This window comes from Juglans microcarpa x Juglans regia, chromosome 4S (assembly GCF_004785595.1).
Source record: "Juglans microcarpa x Juglans regia isolate MS1-56 chromosome 4S, Jm3101_v1.0, whole genome shotgun sequence".
NCBI lineage: Eukaryota > Viridiplantae > Streptophyta > Magnoliopsida > Fagales > Juglandaceae > Juglans > Juglans microcarpa x Juglans regia.
In genome coordinates this window covers 1603586-1627822 of record NC_054601.1, presented here as the reverse complement: position 1 = coordinate 1627822, position 24237 = coordinate 1603586, and the positions used below count along the sequence as shown (strand labels likewise).

Genomic DNA, 24237 nt, shown 5'->3' with positions numbered 1-24237 from the left:
CTGAATATTCACTTTGACAAAAAAGAAGTGAATGTCTTACATTAATAGATGTTTGTGCTGAATTTCTATCTTCAAATTTACATGGACGGGGACACTGACGGCTCTTGATGATAAATGGACAAGAGTTGTGTTTGAGCCACCTGAACCGAAGATAGGAGCACTGGAATTCTGATACGGCGGTCAGAGTGAGAGGTTAAACGTACATAGATGACAAGATCAGGCTGGGGAAGGGCTCTAGAGGCTCTCTATTTGTTTTCCTGAGGCGCAATTAAACTGGCGTTAAAGGTCCATCACGTGGATAACATTTTTTCTTTCACTGCCTTAAATGTGATATATATAAATAATCAATAAAAGAAATCAATAAATTTATAAAGAAAAAACCAGAAAAAAGATGTGAAGAGACAATGAGTAGAAAGCTAAAATATCAAAATCAGTGTCCGCCAATGTTTTTCAAGAATTTAACAGAATACAACTTTATTTAGCCTCATATGTGCTGTAACGACTGCAATATTTCAATCCACCACACGCTTTGTAGTGTGAACTCCATGTCTTCCATAGGGCCCCCCGTTCTGTACGCTGATAAATATTTTAACTGGGATTGGGTAGGGTGCGCCTAGCCCGTACAGTAGTGCAACGCACAGGCGACGCGCGGAACCACCAGTAGCAAGCTACCGTGATGGGCTTCCCCCTTGAAAAATTAATTTAATATCGTGTGATCCATTGGACCACGTATCAGATATTAAACTGATAAGAACAGATACTACACTTGATCTTAGCCAAAAGGCCGAGAAAGGTATGCTCAAACCTGAACGCTTGCTTTCACTTTTATAGAAAGCCTTTGTTTCTCTCCTCTCTCATCTTTTCAATGTGGGATCTAGAGTCGAATTAAAGTATCCTACCGACTATTAGGAGTAGCGATTAAAGTATTTTTCGTAAGTACGAAGATCGTCGCCCCGTGTCATGCTAAACGCATCCTCTGAATTTCACATTGCTCCCCCCGCCCCCAACCTCTCTCTTCCCTACGTACTCCATCGTAGATTCTCTGTCCGTACAATCCCACCGGCCTCTGCCTTTTGCTTGATCAAGACGTTGCGTTGCGCACAAGGAGTTCCTTCCTCATTTTCATCATTTTCTCTGTTCGTGTGTGTCTGAGAGAGATCGGAAGCAGAAGAAGCGAAGGTGGATTCGTGGATTGACTGACTGATCGAAGCTTCTTAGATCGACGATTACTTTCGAAGGTTTCTTCTTCGACTTGTTTCTGTTGTTTTCTAGATCCGATGTGATCTGACTTTCTCTCTCTCTCTGTCCGCGGTGCATGAAGCTGCTGCTGCTTCTTTTTCTAATTAATTAGATACGCTGTTATTCTCGCTTCTCGCATTGTATAATATCATTCGCTCAAAGATTCTGTCACAATTCAACCTGTAATTTCAATATTACAATGGTTTAACTTGTATTTTTCACGATTATTTAATATTTGATCAAGAAGAAGAGTGCCTCTACATAACTATGTGTTGATACTAACTTCTTTTTGTCGATGTTCTCTCTTATGGGGGTTTAATTTGTTTTCTTGTGATGTCTATTCGGGGAAGAAGGAAATGGTGGAGGACAAAGGGATTGGGGAAGTTGAAAAGGAGTCTGCGGCTGGCGGTGCTGCTACGACGACTAATAATAGTAATAATAATGAGGTTGGGAAGAAGAAGCAGCGGGGACTTCTTTCTCGCGTTTGGAAGGGAATCTTTAGACTACATGGTGATGATTTCGAAAAGAGACTGCAGTACATTTCTAAGGAAGAAGCCGCTGTTCTCAACAGAACGAAGCGGAGATCCCGGACTTGGAGGCGGATGACCCGTAATCTTATCATATTCTCTGTCATTCTTGAGGTACTCTTTGATCTGTTGTTACTTGTTCTAATATTAAATCGGTCCCTTCTAGTTCAATCATTGCTTTGTAGCATGTATTGCACTAGAAGCCTTTGTGTTTGGGACGTAAGAGGACTAAGAACCTGGCGAAAAAAAATAGTAGTTTGTTTTTATTAGGATTGGCAGACATTCATGATTGCAGTACCAATTGCTAATAACTTCTGATAGCGAGTGCGTGCTTTTTCTTCGGTGTATGAGAGATGTGAATTTTCCTTATGGTTGCAAATATTTCCTTCGCGCGTTGCTATGTTTGAAAAGTTTTCGCTCAGCTTCAATCCATGAAGGTAGGATACGAATAAGGAATATGTATATAGCTGCGTGCGGATGTGAATATGACTATTCCTGAACGGAATAGGAACCTATACACACGGTTGTTGTATACCTCGTATACTCCTTGTTGATCGATAACAAAACATACCTCACAAAAAAATGTATGGATTATAATGTTGCATGTCAAAAATTCTTCTAGCATGATAATTGCCGCCTTTTCATTCCCTTTTTATTGTCCCTTTTTCAGGTTGTTGCTATTAGTTATGCTATAATGACAACAAGATCAATGGACTTGAACTGGAAGATCAGAGCGTTCAGCGTTTTGCCGATGTTTCTTTTCCCTGCTTTATCTTTTGTTGCTTATTCGGCATTTATAAGCTTCATAAGGATGTGTGAGCTTCTCAAACTTCATTTCCAACTTGATTTCTTAAAATTTGTATGTTCCATGCTCATTGTACATGCTAAAATCTTTGTGTTCATAATTCATTTGTCCTTCAACACCTTGTGGCCACAAGGGACTTCTCTGTGCCTAATTCGTCTTTATGGGACCCCTTTGCTACAAGTGATACTTGGTTTGTTTATCTTTCCCATGCCTAAAGTCATGTTGCCTTTTCTGTTACCTCAGCAGGGAAACTAGAATAGTAAATAGAGATAGTGGTCACGAACTTGGGAAGGACACTATGAATGGGTGTATTTTTCCAACCTTTAGTCAAATATGACCTTCTGAGTGATCATAAGACTTCACAGTAATTTCAGACTTTCCTAAAATGGAGGATTTATATGAGACACCTCATGGAGGTCTATAATTATATACTTGCCCTGGAGGGCACACTCCTCAATATTGGCTTGAATTGTCTTCCTGTAATCTCCTTCTTTAAGGTGACAATAGTACTTTGTTTATTATGCTGGGCTTGATCTTTGGTTCAAATGCCTACTTTTGGAACCATAGTTTAGGGTTCTTAACTTTTTAATTGGAAATTCATATGGCCTGTAGCTTAGGAACCCAATGTTTAATTGAACTTTTGGATCAATGTTTTGGATTCGGCTGATGCAAATCTCTGTATATCTGCCTAAGATTTCACTTCTAATTAATGACTCCAACATACACCTCTACATATGTCAGTCCTATAGACTACTAAAGAACTCTTGTGTAGACATCCCTCTCTCTATCTCTCTCTTTCACAGTGCTATGTAAATTGTGTTACAAAGGGTATTGATTTCTATCTCAAAACTTGCGCAAACCTTAAATCGAGGTGGCATATTAATGTGATGATGTTTTACCTGTAATTGGATAGGTGATAGGATGGACCAGAAAACTCTGGAAAGACTTCGGGCTGAAAGGCAGGCAAAAATTGATGAGCTTAAAGAGAGGACAAATTATTACACTACTCAGCAGCTTATTCAGGTTGTGATTTGGAAGCTTGTCATGTTGTTATGTTGCTTTCATCATCCTTTGCACCTGGAACTGAGTTCCTATAGGCCTTTGAATTTTATAATAAAAAAATGTGAAGCTTGAAGAGTTAGCCTTGGTACACAATTTTCCTTTCTTTAATTCGGGAGTTGAATATGTGAAGGGCCTCATTTGGTTACATAAATTATCTCATCTCATCATTACAACTTTCCCAAACTCTCACACAAAATACAATAAATAATTCAATTTTTTCAAATTTCAAAATAAAAATAATATTCTAACAATGTTTTATTCAACTTTCTCTCATCTCATATGTATAATCAAACGAGGCCTAAGAGTTGCAGACGTATTTGGTATGAGGCACTGGATTGAGGGTCATATCACCTGTTTTCTTTTTAGTATCCACATATTTTCATATTATACCTGCTCCCCGCATTACTTTTTATTTATTTTTTCTGTGCAGAGATATGACCCTGACCCAGCAGCAAAGGCAGCTGCTGCAACTGTTCTTGCATCTAAGTTAGGTGCAGATTCGGGCCTGAAGTTGTATGTGGAAGATGAGTCAAGGCTTAATGCTCCAACAGGGAAAAGCAATGATGCTGAATTTGTGCAAACTGGTGGGCTTCGAAATCGGAAACAAGTGCACACCAGTTCCAACAGTTCAGGTGGCACTTCATTGCATCATTCTGATGAGGAAACACCTCGTTCTGAGGGAACTGAGGGTCCGCAGACTTCCGAGCATAATCACCTGGTAGTTAGCCATAGTTATCCTCAGGAATCAGCCACACAGGATGGAGGATGGATTGCTCGAATTGCAGCATTACTTGTGGGCGAGGATCCAACTCAATCCTATGCACTCATTTGTGGCAACTGCCATATGCACAATGGTGAGAGGCCTGCGTCCCATATATTTTCTTACAGATATATACTCCTTTTAATCGTAGAACCAAATCAGAGTTACTTGATCATGCACACCTGCACAGACAGGCACATCTCCCTTTGTTAGCTGTTTTGTCTGCAGAATGTGGTTGGCACAGAGAAATCGAATTCATGTATTTTTTTTACAGGACTTGCCAGGAAGGAGGATTTCCCATTCATTACTTATTACTGCCCACATTGTCATGCTCTAAACAGGCCAAAACAGTCCGAGGAGGAGCATGTTTCCGGGTCCAATACCCTCAATATCGGCTCCCTCAGAACAGGGGGCAGTGATTATGTAATCAACGATCCCAGTCCTTCTACGAGCGACAGTGGTTTGACAACTGCCAGCCCTGTAAGAGCTGGTTCAGAGATTGAGGAAATAATCGAAAAGGAAACCTCCGAGCAGGTAGGTAGTTGAAAGCCAGTGTTGGGATGGAGCTATATCTAATTAGGGGGTCTCACCAAGAAACATTTTTTATACTTTTTTAAGATTTAATACGTAATTACTAGTTTTGGTTGTAATCATTGAAATCGTTTGCACTACTTTTCACAAATCTTCCAACAATTGCATGATTCGGGGGCTGTGCAGAATCAGTGAAGCCCGATTAATCCGCTAAAAATCAGATGCTACGTACAATAAAAATGTGGAAGTCATCTGGTCCTTCTTTAGACCTTTGTGTCTCCAGTGGATGACAACACGTTTCTTCCTTTGTTTGGAGGAGGTTTCTTTGTACCCATGTATGCGACAAGATCTAGAGCTCCTGTTAAAAATCCTAATCCCATTATTCCATTGGTCCATCTAAATCTTAGTGTTAGCAATTAGCAAATACAATACACTTTCACGAACTCGACCAAAAGAAAGAATACGCAGCAAGCGAATTCGGAAGATTTGCTCCCCTGTTTTAAAAGTAATGTGACCATTTAAGCGTATCTGTAAAATCATATCAGAATGCTGGTACGATGTAAAAGTCTCGGAAAGACGCTGAGCCCCCTCTCTGTGTCTGAAGTCAGTCCAAACAAACGATCCCAAGAGTCTGGACTGTCTCTCTCTGTCTCTGACTCTGACCCCTCCCTTCTTCCCCAAGGGACTGTTCGACCTTTCCTCTTTTTTTTTTTTTTTCCCCGGAATAATGTTCGCATCTCATTTTATTTTCATTCTCAACACCCAAACAAAATACCAAGAAAATGAAAGGTTTCCTGCAATTTCATTCGTCGGTGAAACTCCAGGCCCCCGGCAATCGAATCATTCCATTTGCATCATCGAACTCCTGGCTTGACTCTCTCTTGGTTCCAGTTTTAAACTCCCCCCACCCAAAAGAAAAAAACCAAGATAAAAGAAGCAGAGGTTTCCTTCGCCTTTCTCTCGTCTCTCGCATGTATCCACTATGTCTCTCTCATTTCATTTTTCATTTTAACTTCACTATGCAAAACGGTGGTTTTCAATTTGTAATTTTTATTTTTTGCAGGGTCAATCAGGTTGGTAAGATGAGCCGACCAACTACGGAAGCAAAAACAAAAGATACAGACAAGAGGATAGTGTTGATATCTTCTGAAATATTGAGGTACACCAAAGCAAGTATAGCTTTTCTCTATGAATAAACAGCAAGAAGTTATTTTTGTAGTTTAGATATATACCATTAAATGCGATGTGTTATCATCATCTAGCCAAAAAAAAAAAGTGCGATGTGTTCTCTTAGATATATGATTGTTTTTGCAAAAATATAATAAGTTAATATAATATAGGGTGTGTGGCCAAATATACACGAGGAAGTGGCAGCTCTAGAAAGATGAGAAAGAATGATGGCAACATTTTGCTTTGGGAGAAGAAACAATTAACATAAAAACTGGGGTGGGAGTACCACTTTCTCTGCATATTTTTACATCCCATAAAGATGGAGAGAAATCATTTTATTTTTGCATAAGCCATCTTCATCTGGTTCAGGCTTTCTGTCTCTTACTTGTATCCTCTTCATACATCGATTCTAGGTATGCTTATATGCATTCCTGTCTGCTCAATGCTACTGATTCCTTTGACATAATTGATTTTCTTTGGGATGTACTAAAGGATTGTAAGTTCAGCATAATGGGGGTCCTACACTGGCCAATGATGACTACTACATGGATTGCCTTGGCCTTGTTGATGGATCTTGAACTGTGGTGTTTGGTGATAGCTATAGGGATCTAAGAACAATAATGAAGCAAATTGCAAATAAGGCAGATCAAGGGTACCGTGTGGATGGAGCGTATTATATATCTAAAACATGGTATGGCTGCAAACTCTAATGCTTCCCATAATTTGCCCCTGTGATTTGCTAGCTTATTGTAATGAGTAAAAGCATATGACTGCCAGTGGTGAATCTTTTCTCGTCTCAAAAATCTACCGAGCAAGAGAAAAGTAATTAGTTTCAGATGATGCCATATGATATGGGTAGAAGAAAAAAGTTTTTTTTCCTTATTCTGTGCTTCTCATAATGTATCGACCAGCTTTTTGATATCTGTAGGTTGCAACAGTAGTTAAAAAGAAAAGAAAAATCGTTGATGAAGTCGATGCAGGACTGACATAGATTCTCAGGAACCAAGAAAGCTTGATCAGGCATAAGTTGCCCATGAGAACGCCTAATTGAAACCGTCGGTCCTGGATCGACTGACAGTCCTAATTGCTGGTAATTATTAGTGTCATATTAAGATTGACTGTACAGTAAGGGTATTTTTTCTGTGATTAAATACTGGATTTTTGTATAAGCCATTCTACATGCATGGATTCTTAACAAGTTCGGGTCTTAGATTTTGCTTTGTACACTCCTTGAATGAAGACTCTACCAGAGAAAATATGAAACGTATTGTAGCAGGTTACTTACTTTGCCTTTTCAAACTCGTGGTTTTGGGTCCTAACTGTATTGGGTTTAGTTCGATGCTCACGTGGATGTTGCTGGCTTCAGCCTGCCTAACCTTGTCAATGTAGTGGCTTTAAGGGTCCTTTATACATGTTTTGGTGCCTATGTGAAGGATTGGCTGATCTCTCATGTGGGCATTAATCTATATCTTAAGCGTCAAATGTTACTGATCTCTCTCTCTCTCTCTCTCTCTCTCTCTCAACACTGATTTTACTCTTTTTTTTACTATGGAATATATTGGAAAGAGCATTCGTTCATGGAAGTAGGTTTTTGATTAGGCGAGTTCTAGCATTATTGTCTATATATCCTTCTATTCCTCCAAAAGGAAATAGAACCTCCAGGAACCTTTTTTTTTTCTTTTAAAAAAATGGAAAAAAAAAAAAAAAAAAAAGAAAAAGAAAGAAAGAACGAAGTTGCGTTTTGGGGCCAAAGAGGCATAATTTCTACGACGATATCTTGGAAAGCAAGCTACCAGAAATTGCATAAAAGTAGAGGACAACTACCCGAATTATGACATAGAAGTTTCCAGCTTCGTAGCATTTTGACAAGCAGAAACATGGCCAAAGGAAATGCACCCGACATCTCAACCAACCCGCCCACCCACCAAAATAACGAAAAAGTGAGGATAGAAAGCAAAGAAAAACGACAAAACTCACCCTCTTTCCCTCTCTCTCCGATTCCCTGCCTACTTCAATGCTTTTGATACTTTAGCATGCTCGAGAAGGGAACTGGTAATAGCTTTAGATCCAGCGTTTGTGATTTCGGGAGTTGTGGGCTCCTCGGAACCAACGATCCCAGCTGACATCTGCTGGACCCACGGTCCTGCATCAAACCCATGCACCCTTTCGTTACAACAAGTAACAGTAAACAACCTTACCTTAGTAATTAATTGCAACGGCAACGAAGACGACGACAATGGTTAATTTCTTACGACGGAAGCAGCGGATCGCGGACGGAGTCGACGCTTGAAATAAGTCTGTGTCGAGGATTCGAAAATGATCAGTAATTATGATTTCTTAAAATAAAATGGTGAGCACAAGAGTGAAGAAAATATTCATCGAATAAACTTACTCTTTGCATACAATCGAAGAATTGCCTAAAGTCTCGAGTTGTTCCAGCTCTTCCTGCATCACAACCTTTTTTTTTTTTAGACTTCGTATAATTATTTTGCGTTTCCACAGAAAAAAGAGAAGAAGAAGAAGAAAATTGTAATGATAACATCAGTAGGATGATTTTGAAAGAAGGTGGTGAATGGATGACCTGGATCATGTTGATTTGGTTGTGGAGATTGGATATGGCAGCTGCCATCCTATGCTTCCCAAAGAAAGCAGTATAAGAGTCTGCTTTTGCGTTAGCTTGGGGATGCAGAGGCACTCCCGGAGATGATGATTGCTGCTGTAACTGTTGTTCCTCATTTACATCCTTCATCACTGGAGCTGGCTCATCCATGAGATAGATTCTCACGGCAATGGGAAGAGAAGAGAGGAAAGGTCGATGCCAATGGTAGAGAGAGAGAGAGAGAGAATGGGGGACCAAGTGTTGCACATATGGTTAAAGGTGAAAGTGGACCAAGTCGAAGAAAAACGTACATTGAATGATGGAACATGAAAGCAATGAAAGTCATCATCTCGTATAAATAATACAAAATAGAAGTTACGATATCTCAGTGAAATGCTTATCCTCAAAAAAAAATATTTTTTTTTAAAAAGGAAACTGAATTAGTCGGTCAAAAAGAAAAAACAGTATGGAATTGGTAGCCACCCAATATATATTGCATTTCTACAGCTTTTCCACGCACACGCGCTGGTATTTTATTAAGATTACAAATTTTAAATAAATAAATTTTGTATACATTTTTTGTTAAAAAATAAGTTTTATTAAAAAATTATATTTTAGTTTACATTTTTCATTATTTAATTCATTATTTTACAAATAAAATACGTGGAATTTATCTATTATTAATTGGAAAATGTTAGTGAAACCCTTTAAACTTACCGTTAATTATTTTAATTTTATTTATTTATTTATTTTACTTAATAATTAAGAAAAATTATTAAAAAAGTTATATTTTTTTTTCTAAATGATTAGATATGTTAAAAATGATTTAAAAAATTAAATACACTAGCCGCCAGCCCGCTAGCAGTGATGACTATTATTTCATTAAATCGAATCATTAATCGATTATTAGGAACCAGAATGGGTGCTTTGAAGTGATGACTATTATTTCATTATTATTACGTACGTACTTGTTTGTTTCTTTAATTTATTTATTTATTTGGTGTGGGGCGAGTGACGAAATGATGACACGTTATGTGATGTTGTTCAAACAGAAATCCAACTGACGAGCAGTAAGCATTAGGTTTCTGACGCAATGGATTGTGAAGTCAGACAGAATTCTAAAAACTTTGCTGGTTGCAACTATAGTTTGGTTCCAGTTCCAGGATGAAATCAACGGACGGATTCTCACGACATCTGGCTAGGATTGAATGGCAGATTTGGTGAATTTTTTTACTATTCTGAGAAATTTAATGGTTTTTTTTTTTTTTTTTTTTTACGTGAGTTTGTATTTATCTATTTTTTTAAAAATAATGTTATAATCTCAAATCGACTAAGTATACGATTGGTTGATGGTTTATAAGCTCCTAGTTACCCTTCTCTTGTAAGTTAGTTTTCAAGAATGAGTTTTACCTAGTGGGTTCATAACAAATGGTATCAGAGTCACCCCATGTCTAAGGCCATGTTGCAACTGTTGCAATTGTGCAGCACGGGGGTTGATGCCTGCATGGCAATATTCGCACTGAACTAGGAAAAGACCTAGCACACAGCCAGCCCGTGTGAGTGTCAAGACCACCGTGGACGTCGGCTACAGAGTGTGGTGGTTGTTACGATCCCACATCGACTAAGCATGCGATTGGTTGATAGTTTATAAACCCTTAGACACCCTTCTCTTGAAAACTAATTTTTAAGAGTGAGTTCTATTTAATGGATTTATACGAAATTTACACATTATTTCTTTTTATTTTTTTTAAACGTCTTTTTGTACGAAAGTAAACCGAGGTACAGTCGATGTATCAGAGTTGTCTATATCAATAACAGTATATACAGCCATTTATGTGCTTCTAGTTGTTGTTCCCTCTGTAACGTACGTTGTGGGCAAGATACCGTAGACAGATACTCCATAAAAATTGTATCAGTTCAGGAAAAAGCCAAGCAATTGGCATAAACATGTTCTTCAAACCTAAGTCCTACTTAATTGTAATTTGTACAGAAAAGCCCTTCTTATAATATACGTAGATCCTTATGCGATTGCAGGAACAAGCATCATCCGTAGAGAAATCATAGTGTGATAGGAGTTAAAAATATTCATCAATCTAATCTCCATTGGCCATGCTTATTGGACATTGATATTGACTGAAATTATGAAATCTAACGGGGGAGATCTCCAGTGTTATGTTACAACAAAAGCATCTGGATCTGGATGTAGTTCCACAAACCAGTTGGCAAAGCATGTTTTTGACATATGATTATACAGAGATCCCCGGCAGTTCGACATGAAACCTCAAAACGGCTTCTTGAACATGCCTTTGTTTAACTATTGTACAACATCAAGAAACCCTAGAGGCCGACCCAGTGTGAGCGTCCATTGCTGTTGTGAATTGGAGATCGGCAAGGAGAGGTAACACACCATTCATACCAAACCTGTCTCATTCCACAAAAACAATGTGAGTTCCCATCATTAGCTATTGTATACATACTTTTCTGCTGAAACGTTGACTGTACTTGGGCAACAGTTTGAGACCAGCTATCATAAAAAATAAAAAAATAAATTTTTTTGATAGGTAATCAAAAAGTTGTAGGCCCTGTTTGGATAGTGAGATGAGATGAGATGAGATAATTTTAGATAAAAATTAAAAGTTGAATAAAATATTATTAGAATATTATTTTTTAATATTATTATTATTTTAGAATTTGAAAAAGTTGAATTGTTTATTATATTTTGTGTGAAAATTTGAGAAAGTTGTAATGATGAAATGAGTTGAGATGAAATGAAACACTTTCACTATCCAAACGGGACCCAAGAAAAAGGAGACATAGCCCAAGAACACGGGATGTATACATGAGAAGTATCTAACTAGGAAAAAATAAATTACTATGCATAACAATGAAAGCTGCCGTTTCAGTTTTCATGGTTCCACTGACATGTAACTTTTTTTTATCAAAATTGTTCAACTGATAAGTAAGTCCAGAAAAAATATCAACAATCCTAGACAGTTATGTAATACACAAGTTCACACCTTGGTAGGGCCGCAACATCGCCAAAAATGTACTTCTAGAGCTGAACCAGGATGCACAATTACTGGTGTCCTTAGTGGAAAAAATATAGAAAACCTGAATAACATAAGGCGACAACCACAGGAATGCATTCAGAAAGGTCACCTCAGGTTCTTCAGATTAATATAATACCTATGCTACAAACCATGAGCAGTATTTTCCCTTTTGGTCAAGTAAACTACTGTAATATCTCACGTTAATAAGTGAGCTCCAGAAGAACAATTTATTTTTTAGGGGTGGGGGCATTGCTTGAAAAATCAAGGGATATCAATTTCAAGGCACTACATTAAATGAAAAATTGAGATGAAAAAGTACATCACGCATAAAATAAAAGAGAAGCAAGAGACATACCAGCTGAACATATTTGGTGTTGCTGTTGATGGTTCAATGCCAAGATGTACGTCTTTGAATAAGGTTGCATCAAAGTAGCCAGCAAATCCTGTGATAAGGTGCATGAAAGAGGTCAATCTGAAATCTTCCATGAGTTCTTGGGGTACTATGACTTAAAAAATAATATACATGAAAGGAATAATAAGTGGTATAGATTAAATGCGCAATACCCACAGGTCCAGGCTCAGGTGGTAAAAAATGGCGGTGTGGTTAAGGATCACCTGGATTTTTATTCAACATGATTCGTACCCTATGTTATTATTTTGAAAATTTCCCAAGCTGTGGTTCAAGATCCTAGTATGAGTACCAGCCTCATATTCTAGGGAGTAAAAGGACCCCCAGAGACAAGTTCACGGGCAATATGATTTATGTGGACAATTTATCTTCAAATAAAAAAAAGGAAAAAAAAAAAAAAAATCAGCCATCATTTACCATGCAACATGGCAGATCCAGTATCGCTGGGTATCTCAAACTGAAGCTTCTTGTAACGCTGATTGCTCTGCTTAGTTGATCGATTTGGGTGAGTAAATGTAAAGACCTATGCAAGTGGAAAGAAGTTGCTGAAACCAAATAATACCAAAGTAGGGAGAAGAAACGATTGGCACATAAAATGTCAGTTGTTTGAAAAAGTTAAAAGAAAATATCAATCAAATTAGTATAAAAGGCAGGTTACCATATTCCGAGCGAACCCCAACTAATATTATCAGACAATCGTAGGCCAAATAATGTTTGCACAATAGGGTAAGTATGGGATTTACTTTTCCTTCTTTTGGAAAGTAGGTTTATTATGTCATCTGAAATTAAAACTCACAGGTTGAGAAGCAGCAAGCCTTGCTACATTGTGCAGTTTTACAACATAAGCAGTTTCAAAGTGCACAAGATCTTTATGTGACTTAACCTGCAAAATAACCACAAAAGTTTAAATGAAATACCTGAATTGGGAAAGTGGAAATTTTAGAGCGCAAAGACAAGGGTCATACATCATTATACAGCTTTGAAGCTGTCACTGGTTGAATGAAACTTGTGTACCTGAAAGTGGCCTATTATAATTTCATAAAAGCATATGATACAAAAATATATGGTGCATCAAGAAAAATGTCTCACCAACTGTATGGCACAACTTGTATAACCACTATCCATTGGACAAATTATGAGTGGCTACTACTCAGTTAGGGTTTACAGTGCAGATCTTTATTGGCAGTACAATGTACACACCAAGAGCAATATCATTTTCAACTATTGCCGATTCACTAATGTAGATTTTGAGTTCTTAGCTCATTGAACTCAACTTGATAGACACTATGTGATCGGTCCATCAGCTAAATTCAAATAAGAGGCTTGGGTCACAACCAATACATCCACAAGTGTTCATCCACAAATGCCTCTTTTATCTGATCTGTATATGGATAGTTATGTCATGGTTCACATTGAGATTCTCATGAACAGAATGAAACTCATGCCAGTTGAGCACTGACCCTAACCATAGAGTGGAAAAACTGCCAATAAGAAACAGAGAGAAAGAAGACTTATATATATATATATATATATATATATATATATTTTATAAGTAAAATAAGTATTATTAATCCAAGAATGGGCAACAACTGCCAATTACAAAGAAGTATGCAATGGCACATTAGAAACAACGAAGACTTTTATATATTATGCTAGCTAGCTTAATAATATTTTTTATTGTTTATGTAAGCATCCATGGGCACAGGAGATCACCCGCAAGTCATCAAATTGTTGCCATTAATCTATCATTATATGCAGGCCAGCCGTAAAGCAAAGCAAGCACATTGCCCATCCACATTTTCTGCAGTCCGATCAATTGATAAGATGTAACAATCCTATATTTTTTATTTTTGATATGAGTATCACAATCCTATATTTCCTTTACAATTATAGATATCTGAGAGTTAAGCAGAATATACTTACGAAAACGGTATTGAAATCCCGTCATCTTTCAAAAACCTCTGGGCTCCATCAAGGCATTCAGGAGAAAGCTCATTGTCACCAAAAGAACCTAGCAGTTCACTAACCTAACAACCGACAGAAGGCAAAGAAAATAAGCACCAAGGCATAAAAAGAAATAAAAATCAATTCATGGTAATGTGCCCATACCAAAATGTCAGCTTTCTCAGGAGCATCCCAGCAACGCATGTCGCTCGAAACGATGGTGACAATGTTCTCCCAGCCCTCCAGTTTGACTAAACTCTGCTCCAAAAAATGTTATAATGCTAGTAAAACAGGTGCCACATAAACATAAGATACACTAGGCATACATAATGCTCATTCAACCAAAATATATACAGGATCCATCATCTATTGACCCATCCAGCCAATAGTTATCTCCATTAATTAATCTGGCCTAATTTAAATGACAAAACCATCTCAACTTGCATTGCCATCACTTTTCACCTATTCATTCTGCGCCAAATTATCTGATGTAGTTTCTCATACTTCCTAGCAATGTTACTATGAAACCTGTTAGTTCTCTATAAGCCTACTAAATGAATGGTGCTCCTTTCATAGATATGTTGCTATTCCTATAATTAATTTCCCTGAAACAGTAAACAATGTTTCACACTCTCTCTACTAAAGGCTACGTTGTCTTTTGATAAGAACTAAAGGCTACTTCGTCCCACTTCAATACCCATGTAAAAACATACCAGAAAAGTACGTAGTGCGAATCTATAGAAAAATCTAGGTTTTCTTATTGGCAAAGGTGACTCATTCCAGAAGGTAAATTAAAATCTTTATCACTAGCAAGGCATCTCATTGGCATTTTTTTCTATGGAGTTCAATTGAAGGCTACAATACCAGTAATTGATTTGGTCAATCGTTACTTGACTTACTTCCACCTCAAAAAAGAAAACTGCAATATCCTACTTAACCAATAACCAAGAATTTGAATACGAAAATTAATTGTTACACTTATTAAAAAGTTAAAGCATTGGTCTAACTTTTTTTTTTATCGGTAAAGCATTGGTTAACTTAAAAGGGACTACGCAGTTATAAACCATTATGATAATTGTTCACATCTTCCCAGCATGCAATCTAAGTAGTGGCAAGGTACCACAGCTTGCAATGCAAAACATGTGTAACTCACATGTAGTGTAACAACTGCATTTGGATTTTTCTCCACAGCGTAAATTTTAAGCTTGCGCCCAGTTTCTTCAGCAGCCTATGTATGAACAGGAGGAACATAGATATAAGTTGACAAAAAATCTCACCATGCAGAATGCAGTCTAAAGATAAATAACATAGCCACAATTGAATAAGCAGAAGGATGGCAAGATATGCAGTCTAAAGACAAATAAAATAGCCACAATTGAATAAGCAGAAGGTATATGAACAAATTACCTGCAGTGATGCCCTAACAAGAGGTCCACGCCCTGCTCCTACGACCATCAATACCTGGGCAGATATAGAAGTACAAGGATGTAATGAATCACACATCCCAATTGCATTGCATTCAATAAAATACCAAGTAATCATGAAAACAAACTGTTGCTTACAGTGCTTATCATCGACGACTTTTCTTCAGGAACTCTATCTTGCAAAGCTTTACAAATTGCCCTTTCGTACTACAAATAGTAGGAGCATGAGGTATCAGTTAAAAAAAATACATCATTATTTGTCGTTTTTGTGTTTTGTTGCACTCAAAACCACAAAAATGACAACCAACATACACATGACACAAAACAATTGCCTATCAACAAAATACAGTCATACCTGAATGTATTTCACTGTATCTTTCTCAAATGTCTCATAGGTTTGAGCCTCAAGGTTATCCATGAGAGGCTGTATACAACACCCAGCTTGTAATTACCACTAAGAATAAGTGAAAAATTACCACACATGAATGGCAGTGTAGGATTAACCATTCCCACAAGGAAAAATTTGTGATAGACAATACTACAGAAACGGTAATACTATAAAATAGCTAGGCAGAGAAAACTTACTTGCAAGGGCGACTGTAAAAAATCCCTGTAACCAAGCTGGAGTACAGATTAAGATGTCAAAATAAAAAATACCAGGGGAAAAGATTTACTATCACTTGTGTATAAGAGAGAGAGTGAGAGAGAAGAGCACACTACCTCAAATCTTTCTTGCTCAGGAAGTGGATCCATTCTTTGATAAAGGTAACCAATGTAGTCCAAATATGGCCTCAGAGGATGTCCCTGTACACCTGAATGGCAAAGAAATTTGGAACCCTTAAAACAGATATGAGCTATGGAAAATCATACGTAGAAACCTTTTTTATAAGTAATAGCAAATTTTAATATTAGAAAACGCAAAAGGCGTAGCCAGGTATAAAAATTTGGATAGAAACTAAAGAATGCATGACAAAAACATGAAGTATTACTTATATCAATAGTAGTCAACCATTGCCATACTTATCAAAAGAAAAGGCAGTCAATCATTGTCATTTTAAAAAGAAACCAAAGAAAATACAATTGTTCTATTTCCAAGAAATAAATACTAAAACAATTGCCAACAGAATAGAGCACTACGCATTTTATTGATAGAAATAGGCATAGCCCAAGTACACCCTTATTGACCAGAGGTTGGAACTCACCATCAAAATTACTATCGTTATGATTAGCAGCTAAATCTCTACTCCCCTTTGGAAGACTGTGTACTGGTTTTCCAGATACAACTATCTGAGAAAAGATGTTTTCAAGAACAAAGATCAGTAATATTTAATGATGACAAGTACTTGTTTGATCTACGACAGACTGCTGAATCTGACTATTAGTCTAAATTGAAATAAAGACCAAAAAGGAATTAAAGTACTTCGATGCAATCACTGAATTTCAAATAACAAGAGTGCCATCCAAATGATGATTGTTCCCATGCAACAATTATGGTGCATGTAACACCAACACCTTCTGCATCTCGAACCATGATGCCAAAAAATCCCAATTAATGCCAGTACATTCCAGAAAAGATGCAAATATGGCATGTTGAAATATGATCAGTCATCACCTAAAGCGAAAATTTATATTAATAAATACCATAGAATGAGACATGAAAAATAAACAACTTATAGCAGTTTTTTTAATACAAAAGTTGCTTTCAGCACTTTAATCTGGAGGGATGAGCAGTATCCAGAATATTTAAAAAAAAAAAAAAAAAACTTCACAGAAACCTAAGAGTCAAGGAAGTTTGAACTATGTTCTAGATACCTGTATAGAATGGTTGAAAAACCCTATAATTAGCTTCTGGTGGCGCTTTGACAAACATGGATAACCGCGTGAATTCGTTAGAAAAGACTGGAAAAGCAATGACACTGTCACATATGAGAAGTAACAAGCAGTATGCTTAATCTTTTAAAGGCGCAATAATAAATGTTAACAACATACATCAGTATCTATAATAGCTGCTCTAACAGACTCTCCGAACCAGCGTCCAAGGGAGTTTGCCGAAGGTATTGAACTCCTAATGAACCAGCAAATACAATTAAACGAGGATAAAAGTGGAAAATCCAGTGCAATAACCTTTAAAATTAGTCTTATAGAAGTACTATAGATCATAGGATTTATTGAACTCACAAAACATCGAGGGCAATTGATAATTGACTGTGATGTTCACAAAGCATGCGAAATGAATTCCATAACTCCCAGGAATCAACCTGTGTGGAAGAAAAAGAGAGGTAAATAAAATATAGAGAACATCTTTAACATTCACACCTCAAAAACATCCAATATCTTCAATTGTTATAATGTTTCCACATCAAAAAGCGCATTGTTAGGTAGCAATCAACAAATTCATATTTCTTTTCAACTTTTTTCACCATGCGTGGATATAGTCACTAAAACCGCCAAAAAGGTACTAACAACAGCTTCATAATTCTGATGAGAGAGAGAATATTTAAGGGAAGAAAAGAACACAAGATAGATGAGGTAGAAAAAAATTGGTTGAAAAGGAAAAAAGCTTCAAGTTCAGGCAGTGGTCATTGCACGGAATAAAAGTTAGCTACTGTTCTCAGTCCAAACAAACCAATATAAGCACAAAGCAAGCTCTCCACAAAAGGCACCTCTCTTCATTTCCAAATACAAACAATGCCAAGAGAACTCCAAGGGCAAAAATTTCATAGTCATGCTTTGAAGGTCATATGGCCACGTGCTCACCAACCAGTAAAACAGAGATCTTCTAAAAGAAAATGTTTTAGTGCAATTGGAAGGGACTACTCACCAAATTAGTAGAGTTGACATCCATTGAGTCATCATCAGTTTTCAACAGAGGAATCCTTAGCCACAACTTTAAGAAGTAATAAGAACACAGAAATTATGAGGAAATAAACTTTAAAAAAAAAAAAATTATAAACTTGGATTGCGAGTGGCACCTGCATACTGTTCAGGCCCAGCAATATCTGATTCACACACCTGGCATAATTGGCGCACAATGTCCCCTTTGGAGCAGGAAGAAGGCATGCCTGAAGCAGATGAGTGAAAAATTGAAAACGTCAGCCTTCAATCACGGAGTGTGGGTGCGTGTGTTGTACAGACCGCATGTCAAAGCATGAAACACCGTCATACATATTGCAACCACCATAGGGTTTAATGCACATGCCTCAAACACATTTGATTACATTAGATACCCTCATACGAAGCTGCAATAAAATATTTGGCATAGACGATGTAAGGAAATTATGGCCCTCATCAACCAGCCTCTATAATTAATTCTTGTCCCGTGTCAATCAGTTTGCAAACACATGTACTTCCTCTAGCTCACAGCGTGTTTGAAAAAGCTGAAAATTTAGGACGCAAATACAAAGTTCACATGTCTCCTGCATGCATTTAGTTCCCCAGATTATCCACCCATAGCACAAGGAAACAATTTGGGAAGAAAAAAAACCGTCAATATGTTATTCAATTGTGGTGAGTGGTAATAAATGAAATTAAGAAAATTAGATGCCCCTTTCTGAAATTAGAAAATATTATGGAAAGAAAAGTTAAGTGATCAAGACTTTTTGTAAAAAGTAGTAATAATTCTCAAGTCAATCATGCTCATTGAAGTGCGTCCAGAACTGAGAAAGTAGCAATCTAAAAAGGAAAAAAGAACTGATCAACAGGATGTAAACCTGGAGAGAGAGATGAGAAGCCCAAGCTATTTCTTGCTTCAAAGTGATTTCAGAATCCATTCGAAGGATCTCATCCTCTGAGTCCAAGTCAATCCATGAACTAATTTTTCCTGAATAAATGCAAAAGCTTAATTTTATGAGCTTTCCAAGGTTTACAAGCAGAATCTATACAACAAAAGAGTTAACAAATTAGCATAATGAAAGAAATTAAATATCTCTACTATAACTTCCACCAATGCAATTTAACTATTTCATGGAAGAATACACACACACACATACACATATATAAAGCTTAGCCAAGACATCATCAAGCATGCAACAACTAGTAACACTTCCTTAGATGACAACCAGCTGAATTGAATCATTAATTCAACAACATTCTTAATAAGGTCTCAACAAGATGCTAACTATTAATTGTAAACGACACAAGGAAAGACCAAGCCACATCTTACCTTATACTCTAAAAGGACTTAAAAAAATATTACAATCAGAGCCCATTGGAATCATTATAAAACTTAGTCCCACCAAGTAAAGAACCAATGTGAGACTTGACTTATTGCACTTTTATCAAACTCAATTCACCTCTATCATGCTTCTCCCAACCAATATGGGATTAGTGAGGGCATTACAATCTCCCCCACTCAAATCCTTAGTGTCCTCCTCCTAGCCCATTTTGCACTAATTAGTTGTTACTGAGTGGGCTTTAATATCTTTTTAAAGATGTGAAGAAAGCTCAAGCCACATTAAAGTTGGCTTTAATAATTAAAAGAGTCAGGGATGAACAGCCCAAGCCACTCATTCATATGCATTCCCTTCTATCAGCCAAAATGAAAAATAACAGGCCAAAGAATCTACATAGGCCCAATCTAGTTAGAAAATATCAAAAGGCAACTCAAACAATATTAATACAACAAACATTTTCCTTTAGGAGGAGAAAGAAGATAAATGTTAAGCTGATCTTGTGGGAGACGGTAAATTTGCAAGTGATCTCGAACAGTTCATACCCACAACGTGACTACTCCAATGGGAAGGGCTCAAAACCAAGTCTGACCCAGCAAATGGCAGAACCCCAGATCCACCATGATCTCTGTCCATTAAGCTCGGCCGATAAGAAGGATCCATCTACACCAGGATGTCATATAAATGTGTCTTTATTGCCAATTCAGAATCAAATCTGACAGTAATTTAAAGTTTGATTAAATAAAAGAGTGTGCACGTGTGTGATCAAAATAATAAATTTGATTGTTAAATATTTCTAACTGTCTAGACTGGGCTACGAATTTAACAGTTTATACATGAACCAAGAAAGATTTACCGCTCATCACACACACCACTTACTATTCCTTACCCAAAGCCGCCGAGAAGTAAAAATTCATGCAAATGTAGTTAACAGCCCTATAGTAAAACTCTATGGTCCAGTAGGTTCACTATCAAGGCCACCAACAAAGCATTGGTTTAGGTGAGCTTACTGACCATTCACACATATTTACAGCCATTGAACTGCTATGTGAGTGGCTAATTGGCCACCATGACACGTGTGATACCCCATATGATATGGATAAGGGTAGGTGGTGTATGGGATCCCACATTGCTTGGGAAGGAGAAGTTCTTGCTCTTTATAAGGTTCTAGTGGAGCTCCAATTGTATCATTGACTAGTCCTTTTGGAGTATAGGCCATGTGGTTTGGGCCTTCCATTGGGGCGTTACAAATGGTATCAGAGCCTATCCCAACCAGAAATGTGGGACTTGAGCCGTGCCACCTACAATGGACAGGCCCGACGAGGACGTCGGGAATTTAAGAGGGGTAGATTGTGATACCCCATATGATATGGATAAGGGTAGGTGGTGTATGGGATCCCACATTGCTTGGGAAGGAGAAGTTCTTGCTCTTTATAAGGTTCTAGTGGAGCTCCAATTGTATCATTGACTAGTCCTTTTAGAGTATAGGCCATGTGGTTTGGGCCTTCCATTGGGGCGTTACAACACGTATGCAAGTACACAAGACCCGATAAAACAATCTACATATACATACTAATTGATCACTATGCATACGCTCATAATATACAAGCTCCATTTCCGTGTAGAGTGAGAGTGCACAAGCATACGCTGAAGTGAGCAATGATTTTATCCCCGATTTTCAAGTTGTTCCACGTAAGCAAAAATCGAAGTGAACAATGATATTAGCAACGCTTTTCAAGGTTTTCTTTTAGTTGTGTGGAAAATGAAAAGGAATTAAGCAAAGCAATAATTTCGAGAAACAACAGTATCACTAACCAGAGGAGAGACGACGAAATCGAAGCCACCAGAAGAAACATTGTGAGCCAAAAGCTGAGGCATGTCATCGTGGAACTCCGTCTCCACCCCGCAGTACCGAGACTCGCTCTTATCCCCTGCCCTTTCCCCCAGCGGCATTTTCTTTCACCTTCAGTCACAGAGAGAGAGATGTCCGGGGAAACGGCCTGGTATGCGTGCGAAGGCGAAGAGGGTGAGAGGGTTTTGGTAGGGTTTTTGACCGAAATGGAAATGTTCGTGTTCTGAAAATAAATAGGAACCAGCAACTTGAATGGAAGTCCAGCCCAAATTGAAAGCCCAATTAGAAGTCCAGTCCAAGTTTCAAGTCCAACACTCCCAATTTTTAGTATTGAGAACAAATTTACATAGACAATAAATAATATTATAAAACTTCCTTTACTTCAGAAAATCTTTATCCCAATTAATCAACCCCAATTTGATACTGAACTTGAATTTTTTTTTGTTAATATAAACAAAAGGGCGTCTTCTGCTTGCAATTTCAACTCCAAAAATTCCATTTGAAATTCTACGATTGTTCCTGATCAACTTTTTATTTGTAATTATTTAAAAATATATATATACTCATCATTATTGCACTACATTCCAGTGTTTTTAATCTCGTACCGTACCAGTCAGTACGGTCGATATTTGCCATACCGGCCATTGGGCCGATATTTGATCATATACATTTCGTACCGGCTCAAATACCAATCATACTGGCCGTACCGACCTATATTTCGGCCTTTAATTTTTTTTTTCATTTTTTCAAACTACAAACTTATTTTTTGACCCTCAGTTCAAACTAAACTATTTATAATTTATATATATATGTATTTATATATAATTTATTCATATATAGACTATTATTTTTTAATATATTTTTTATATATTTATATATATAATTTATTCCTATATCGACTATCTCGAAATGGTACACGAAACGGTACCGGTACAAAAATATTTCGTTCTAGTGCCTTGATCTGTACGGCATCTGTTACGGTATTCAAAATATTGCTACATCCTACACATAATTTTTTTTTTCTTTACCAAATATATGGTATACAGACGATGAGTAAAAAGGCTTTTCTTTGAAAACCCATGTTGCTTGTGTTGATTATCAACCAATTGTAATTTCCCTTGATAGGACTTTTAGCATGTCAATCAGTCTATTGAATAAAATCGGTCGAGGACTCAAGGGCGACTATAGAACATCAAACCCATAAATTTGAAAGTAATAAACAGAACAATTCCTCTTTTGGACCGGCAATACCTATATTCAAAGTCTATCGGCACCTAATAGAAAATTAACACGTCAGAAAATTCTATAAGAAGATGTGCACCTCGTCACACAGGATCTAAAACACAAAATTCTCCCTCCCTCTCGTGAATATCTATTTTGCTCAATAAAGAGAGAAGCACCTCCAGACCAACACGAGTTTGCCTCTGACGCTGACCAATTTTTGTAACCACCTCACCGCCGCACGTTGTACACACTAACGAAGAAGCTCCAGACTTGTGCGGCACAACCCACTACTACCCATTCTTGTTCTGCAAATGATAGATGTAACATCGATTTTATTTAAACAAAAAACTAACCTATGTTCTAGCCCCCGTGTCCAAACAAATATTGAGACAATGAGTGAAGTTTGTTAAACTGACCTATGTTCTAACCCTCGTGTCGAAGCAAATATTGAGGCAATGAGTGAAGTTTGTTTGAACGTGATTTTAACTTGTGGCTCTTTTAAACATTTCATCAAACACCTTTCATGTGTCTCTCATTTTCATTATTGCAGCTGCCATTCATAACTCCACTGAATCCTTATTACATCACAATACTCACAGCATCAATTACAACAGGTTTCTATAAAAAATAATAACACAGTTTCAAACAAAAAAAATCAAATTCTTGAACTGGAAATTAGTTTTTCAAACACAATTTCAAAAACAAGGATAATAATATTTGAACTATAATTCCACAACTCGCAACTACGATGACTTACGATGGAGGGGGGAGAGAGAGAGAGAGAGAGAGAGAGAGGGTGACTTACGGACAAGAGAGTCACATGGAGGAGGGATTACGTGGATAGGAATCCGAGAAAGGGAGTGGGTTTCAGTCGACCGTGGCCCCTGCTCCTTGAAGGTTTTTCGAAGATGGGGCCCTGCTCCTCGAAGGTTTTCCGACGATGGCCCCTGCTCCTTGAAAGTTTTATTAGGAGAGAGAGAGAGAGGAGGACACTACAAATCACCCGTATATTTTTTTTTCTTCCTCTAAATCGTAGTTTACCATTGGGTTCATGTAGAGTCTACGTGACAAGCTACCATTCGATGCTGTTGATAGAAGAGTATCGGATGTGCCTGTAAGAAGATTAACTCTAAACAGAAACCTCGACCTAAAAGTGCACCCGAAATGCCTTTGTTTTTACCTCCTCCCTAGCAGCCAACTCCCGATGCTACTAAATGAACAGCTAAAAGCTAAACTCCTACTTGGAATAATCTACTTATCTTTCGTCTTTCCAAGAAAAAATTTATTCAGTAACCTCACACCACACATTTGTTTTTATTTTCATCTTTATATATTTTTTTTTTTTCTCAAGAAGTATGTGATATAAGACTGTTGAGTAGAAGAACTTATTTCCCAAACAGCCCAGGCTTTTAGTTTCTAAGGAGAGCAAAAATCCAAATAACAATAAGAGTAGAAATGAGAACAAACAATCA

At 37.3% G+C, this 24237-nt stretch overlaps 3 protein-coding genes and 1 non-coding gene across 6 annotated transcripts; 1 reads left to right on the top strand and 3 right to left on the bottom strand.

Moving 5' to 3' along the window:
• Window positions 1-602: 602 nt before the first annotated feature.
• On the bottom strand, window positions 603-797 carry LOC121263902. Its single transcript, XR_005940386.1, has one exon. It is a non-coding gene; the product is annotated as a U2 spliceosomal RNA (small nuclear RNA).
• On the top strand, window positions 795-6976 carry LOC121262644 (uncharacterized protein At2g24330-like). Of its 3 annotated transcripts, none has more exons than XM_041165213.1 (8): window positions 795-1237; window positions 1583-1880; window positions 2437-2581; window positions 3485-3594; window positions 4064-4430; window positions 4668-4927; window positions 5988-6083; window positions 6587-6976. In XM_041165213.1, the coding sequence occupies exons 2-7, from the start codon at window positions 1596-1598 to the stop codon at window positions 6003-6005; spliced, it is 1185 nt and encodes a 394-aa protein (XP_041021147.1). In that variant the 5' UTR covers window positions 795-1237; window positions 1583-1595; the 3' UTR covers window positions 6006-6083; window positions 6587-6976. The 3 variants fall into 3 exon arrangements, with proteins under 3 accessions (XP_041021147.1, XP_041021146.1, XP_041021145.1); XM_041165212.1 differs by having other exon boundaries at window positions 802-1237; window positions 4064-4487; window positions 6265-6976; XM_041165211.1 differs by having other exon boundaries at window positions 803-1237; window positions 4064-4487.
• An 896-nt stretch (window positions 6977-7872) lies between these two features.
• Window positions 7873-9018, bottom strand: LOC121263851 (guanine nucleotide-binding protein subunit gamma 2-like). The gene is made up of 4 exons (XM_041166929.1): window positions 8676-9018; window positions 8487-8539; window positions 8347-8391; window positions 7873-8237 (listed from the first exon to the last, which is right to left on the bottom strand). Exons 1-4 carry the CDS (start codon window positions 8862-8864, stop codon window positions 8156-8158), a joined length of 369 nt encoding a protein of 122 aa, XP_041022863.1. The 5' UTR covers window positions 8865-9018; the 3' UTR covers window positions 7873-8155.
• Window positions 9019-10632: 1614 nt separating this feature from the next.
• On the bottom strand, window positions 10633-21752 carry LOC121262596 (protein arginine N-methyltransferase 1.5-like). Its single transcript, XM_041165129.1, has 23 exons — window positions 21505-21752; window positions 20235-20352; window positions 19231-19340; window positions 18493-18582; window positions 18342-18407; window positions 17699-17778; window positions 17510-17585; window positions 17333-17419; window positions 16723-16807; window positions 16241-16332; window positions 16106-16141; window positions 15876-15944; window positions 15659-15727; window positions 15504-15557; window positions 15250-15324; window positions 14262-14354; window positions 14076-14179; window positions 13118-13166; window positions 12949-13035; window positions 12570-12675; window positions 12099-12186; window positions 11711-11804; window positions 10633-11114 (listed from the first exon to the last, which is right to left on the bottom strand). Exons 1-23 carry the CDS (start codon window positions 21640-21642, stop codon window positions 11031-11033), a joined length of 1950 nt encoding a protein of 649 aa, XP_041021063.1. The 5' UTR covers window positions 21643-21752; the 3' UTR covers window positions 10633-11030.
• Between the last annotated feature and the right edge of the window lie 2485 nt (window positions 21753-24237).

Coding starts and splice junctions, on each gene's coding strand:
- LOC121262644 (XM_041165212.1), top strand. CDS start 1,596: ATGGTGGAGGACAAAGGGATTGGGGAAGTTGAAAAGGAGTCTGCGGCT. Junction 3,595..4,063: donor CTACTCAGCAGCTTATTCAG/GTTGTGATTTGG, acceptor TTTTCTGTGCAG/AGATATGACCCTGACCCAGC. Junction 4,488..4,667: donor CAACTGCCATATGCACAATG/GTGAGAGGCCTG, acceptor TTTTTTTTACAG/GACTTGCCAGGAAGGAGGAT.
- LOC121262596 (XM_041165129.1), bottom strand. CDS start 21,642: ATGCCGCTGGGGGAAAGGGCAGGGGATAAGAGCGAGTCTCGGTACTGC. Junction 15,558..15,658: donor AGTCGTCGATGATAAGCACT/GTAAGCAACAGT, acceptor ATATCTGCCCAG/GTATTGATGGTCGTAGGAGC. Junction 13,167..14,075: donor GGGATTTCAATACCGTTTTC/GTAAGTATATTC, acceptor GGCCACTTTCAG/GTACACAAGTTTCATTCAAC.
- LOC121263851 (XM_041166929.1), bottom strand. CDS start 8,864: ATGGATGAGCCAGCTCCAGTGATGAAGGATGTAAATGAGGAACAACAG. Junction 8,540..8,675: donor ACCAAATCAACATGATCCAG/GTCATCCATTCA, acceptor GTTGTGATGCAG/GAAGAGCTGGAACAACTCGA. Junction 8,392..8,486: donor TCTTCGATTGTATGCAAAGA/GTAAGTTTATTC, acceptor TCCTCGACACAG/ACTTATTTCAAGCGTCGACT.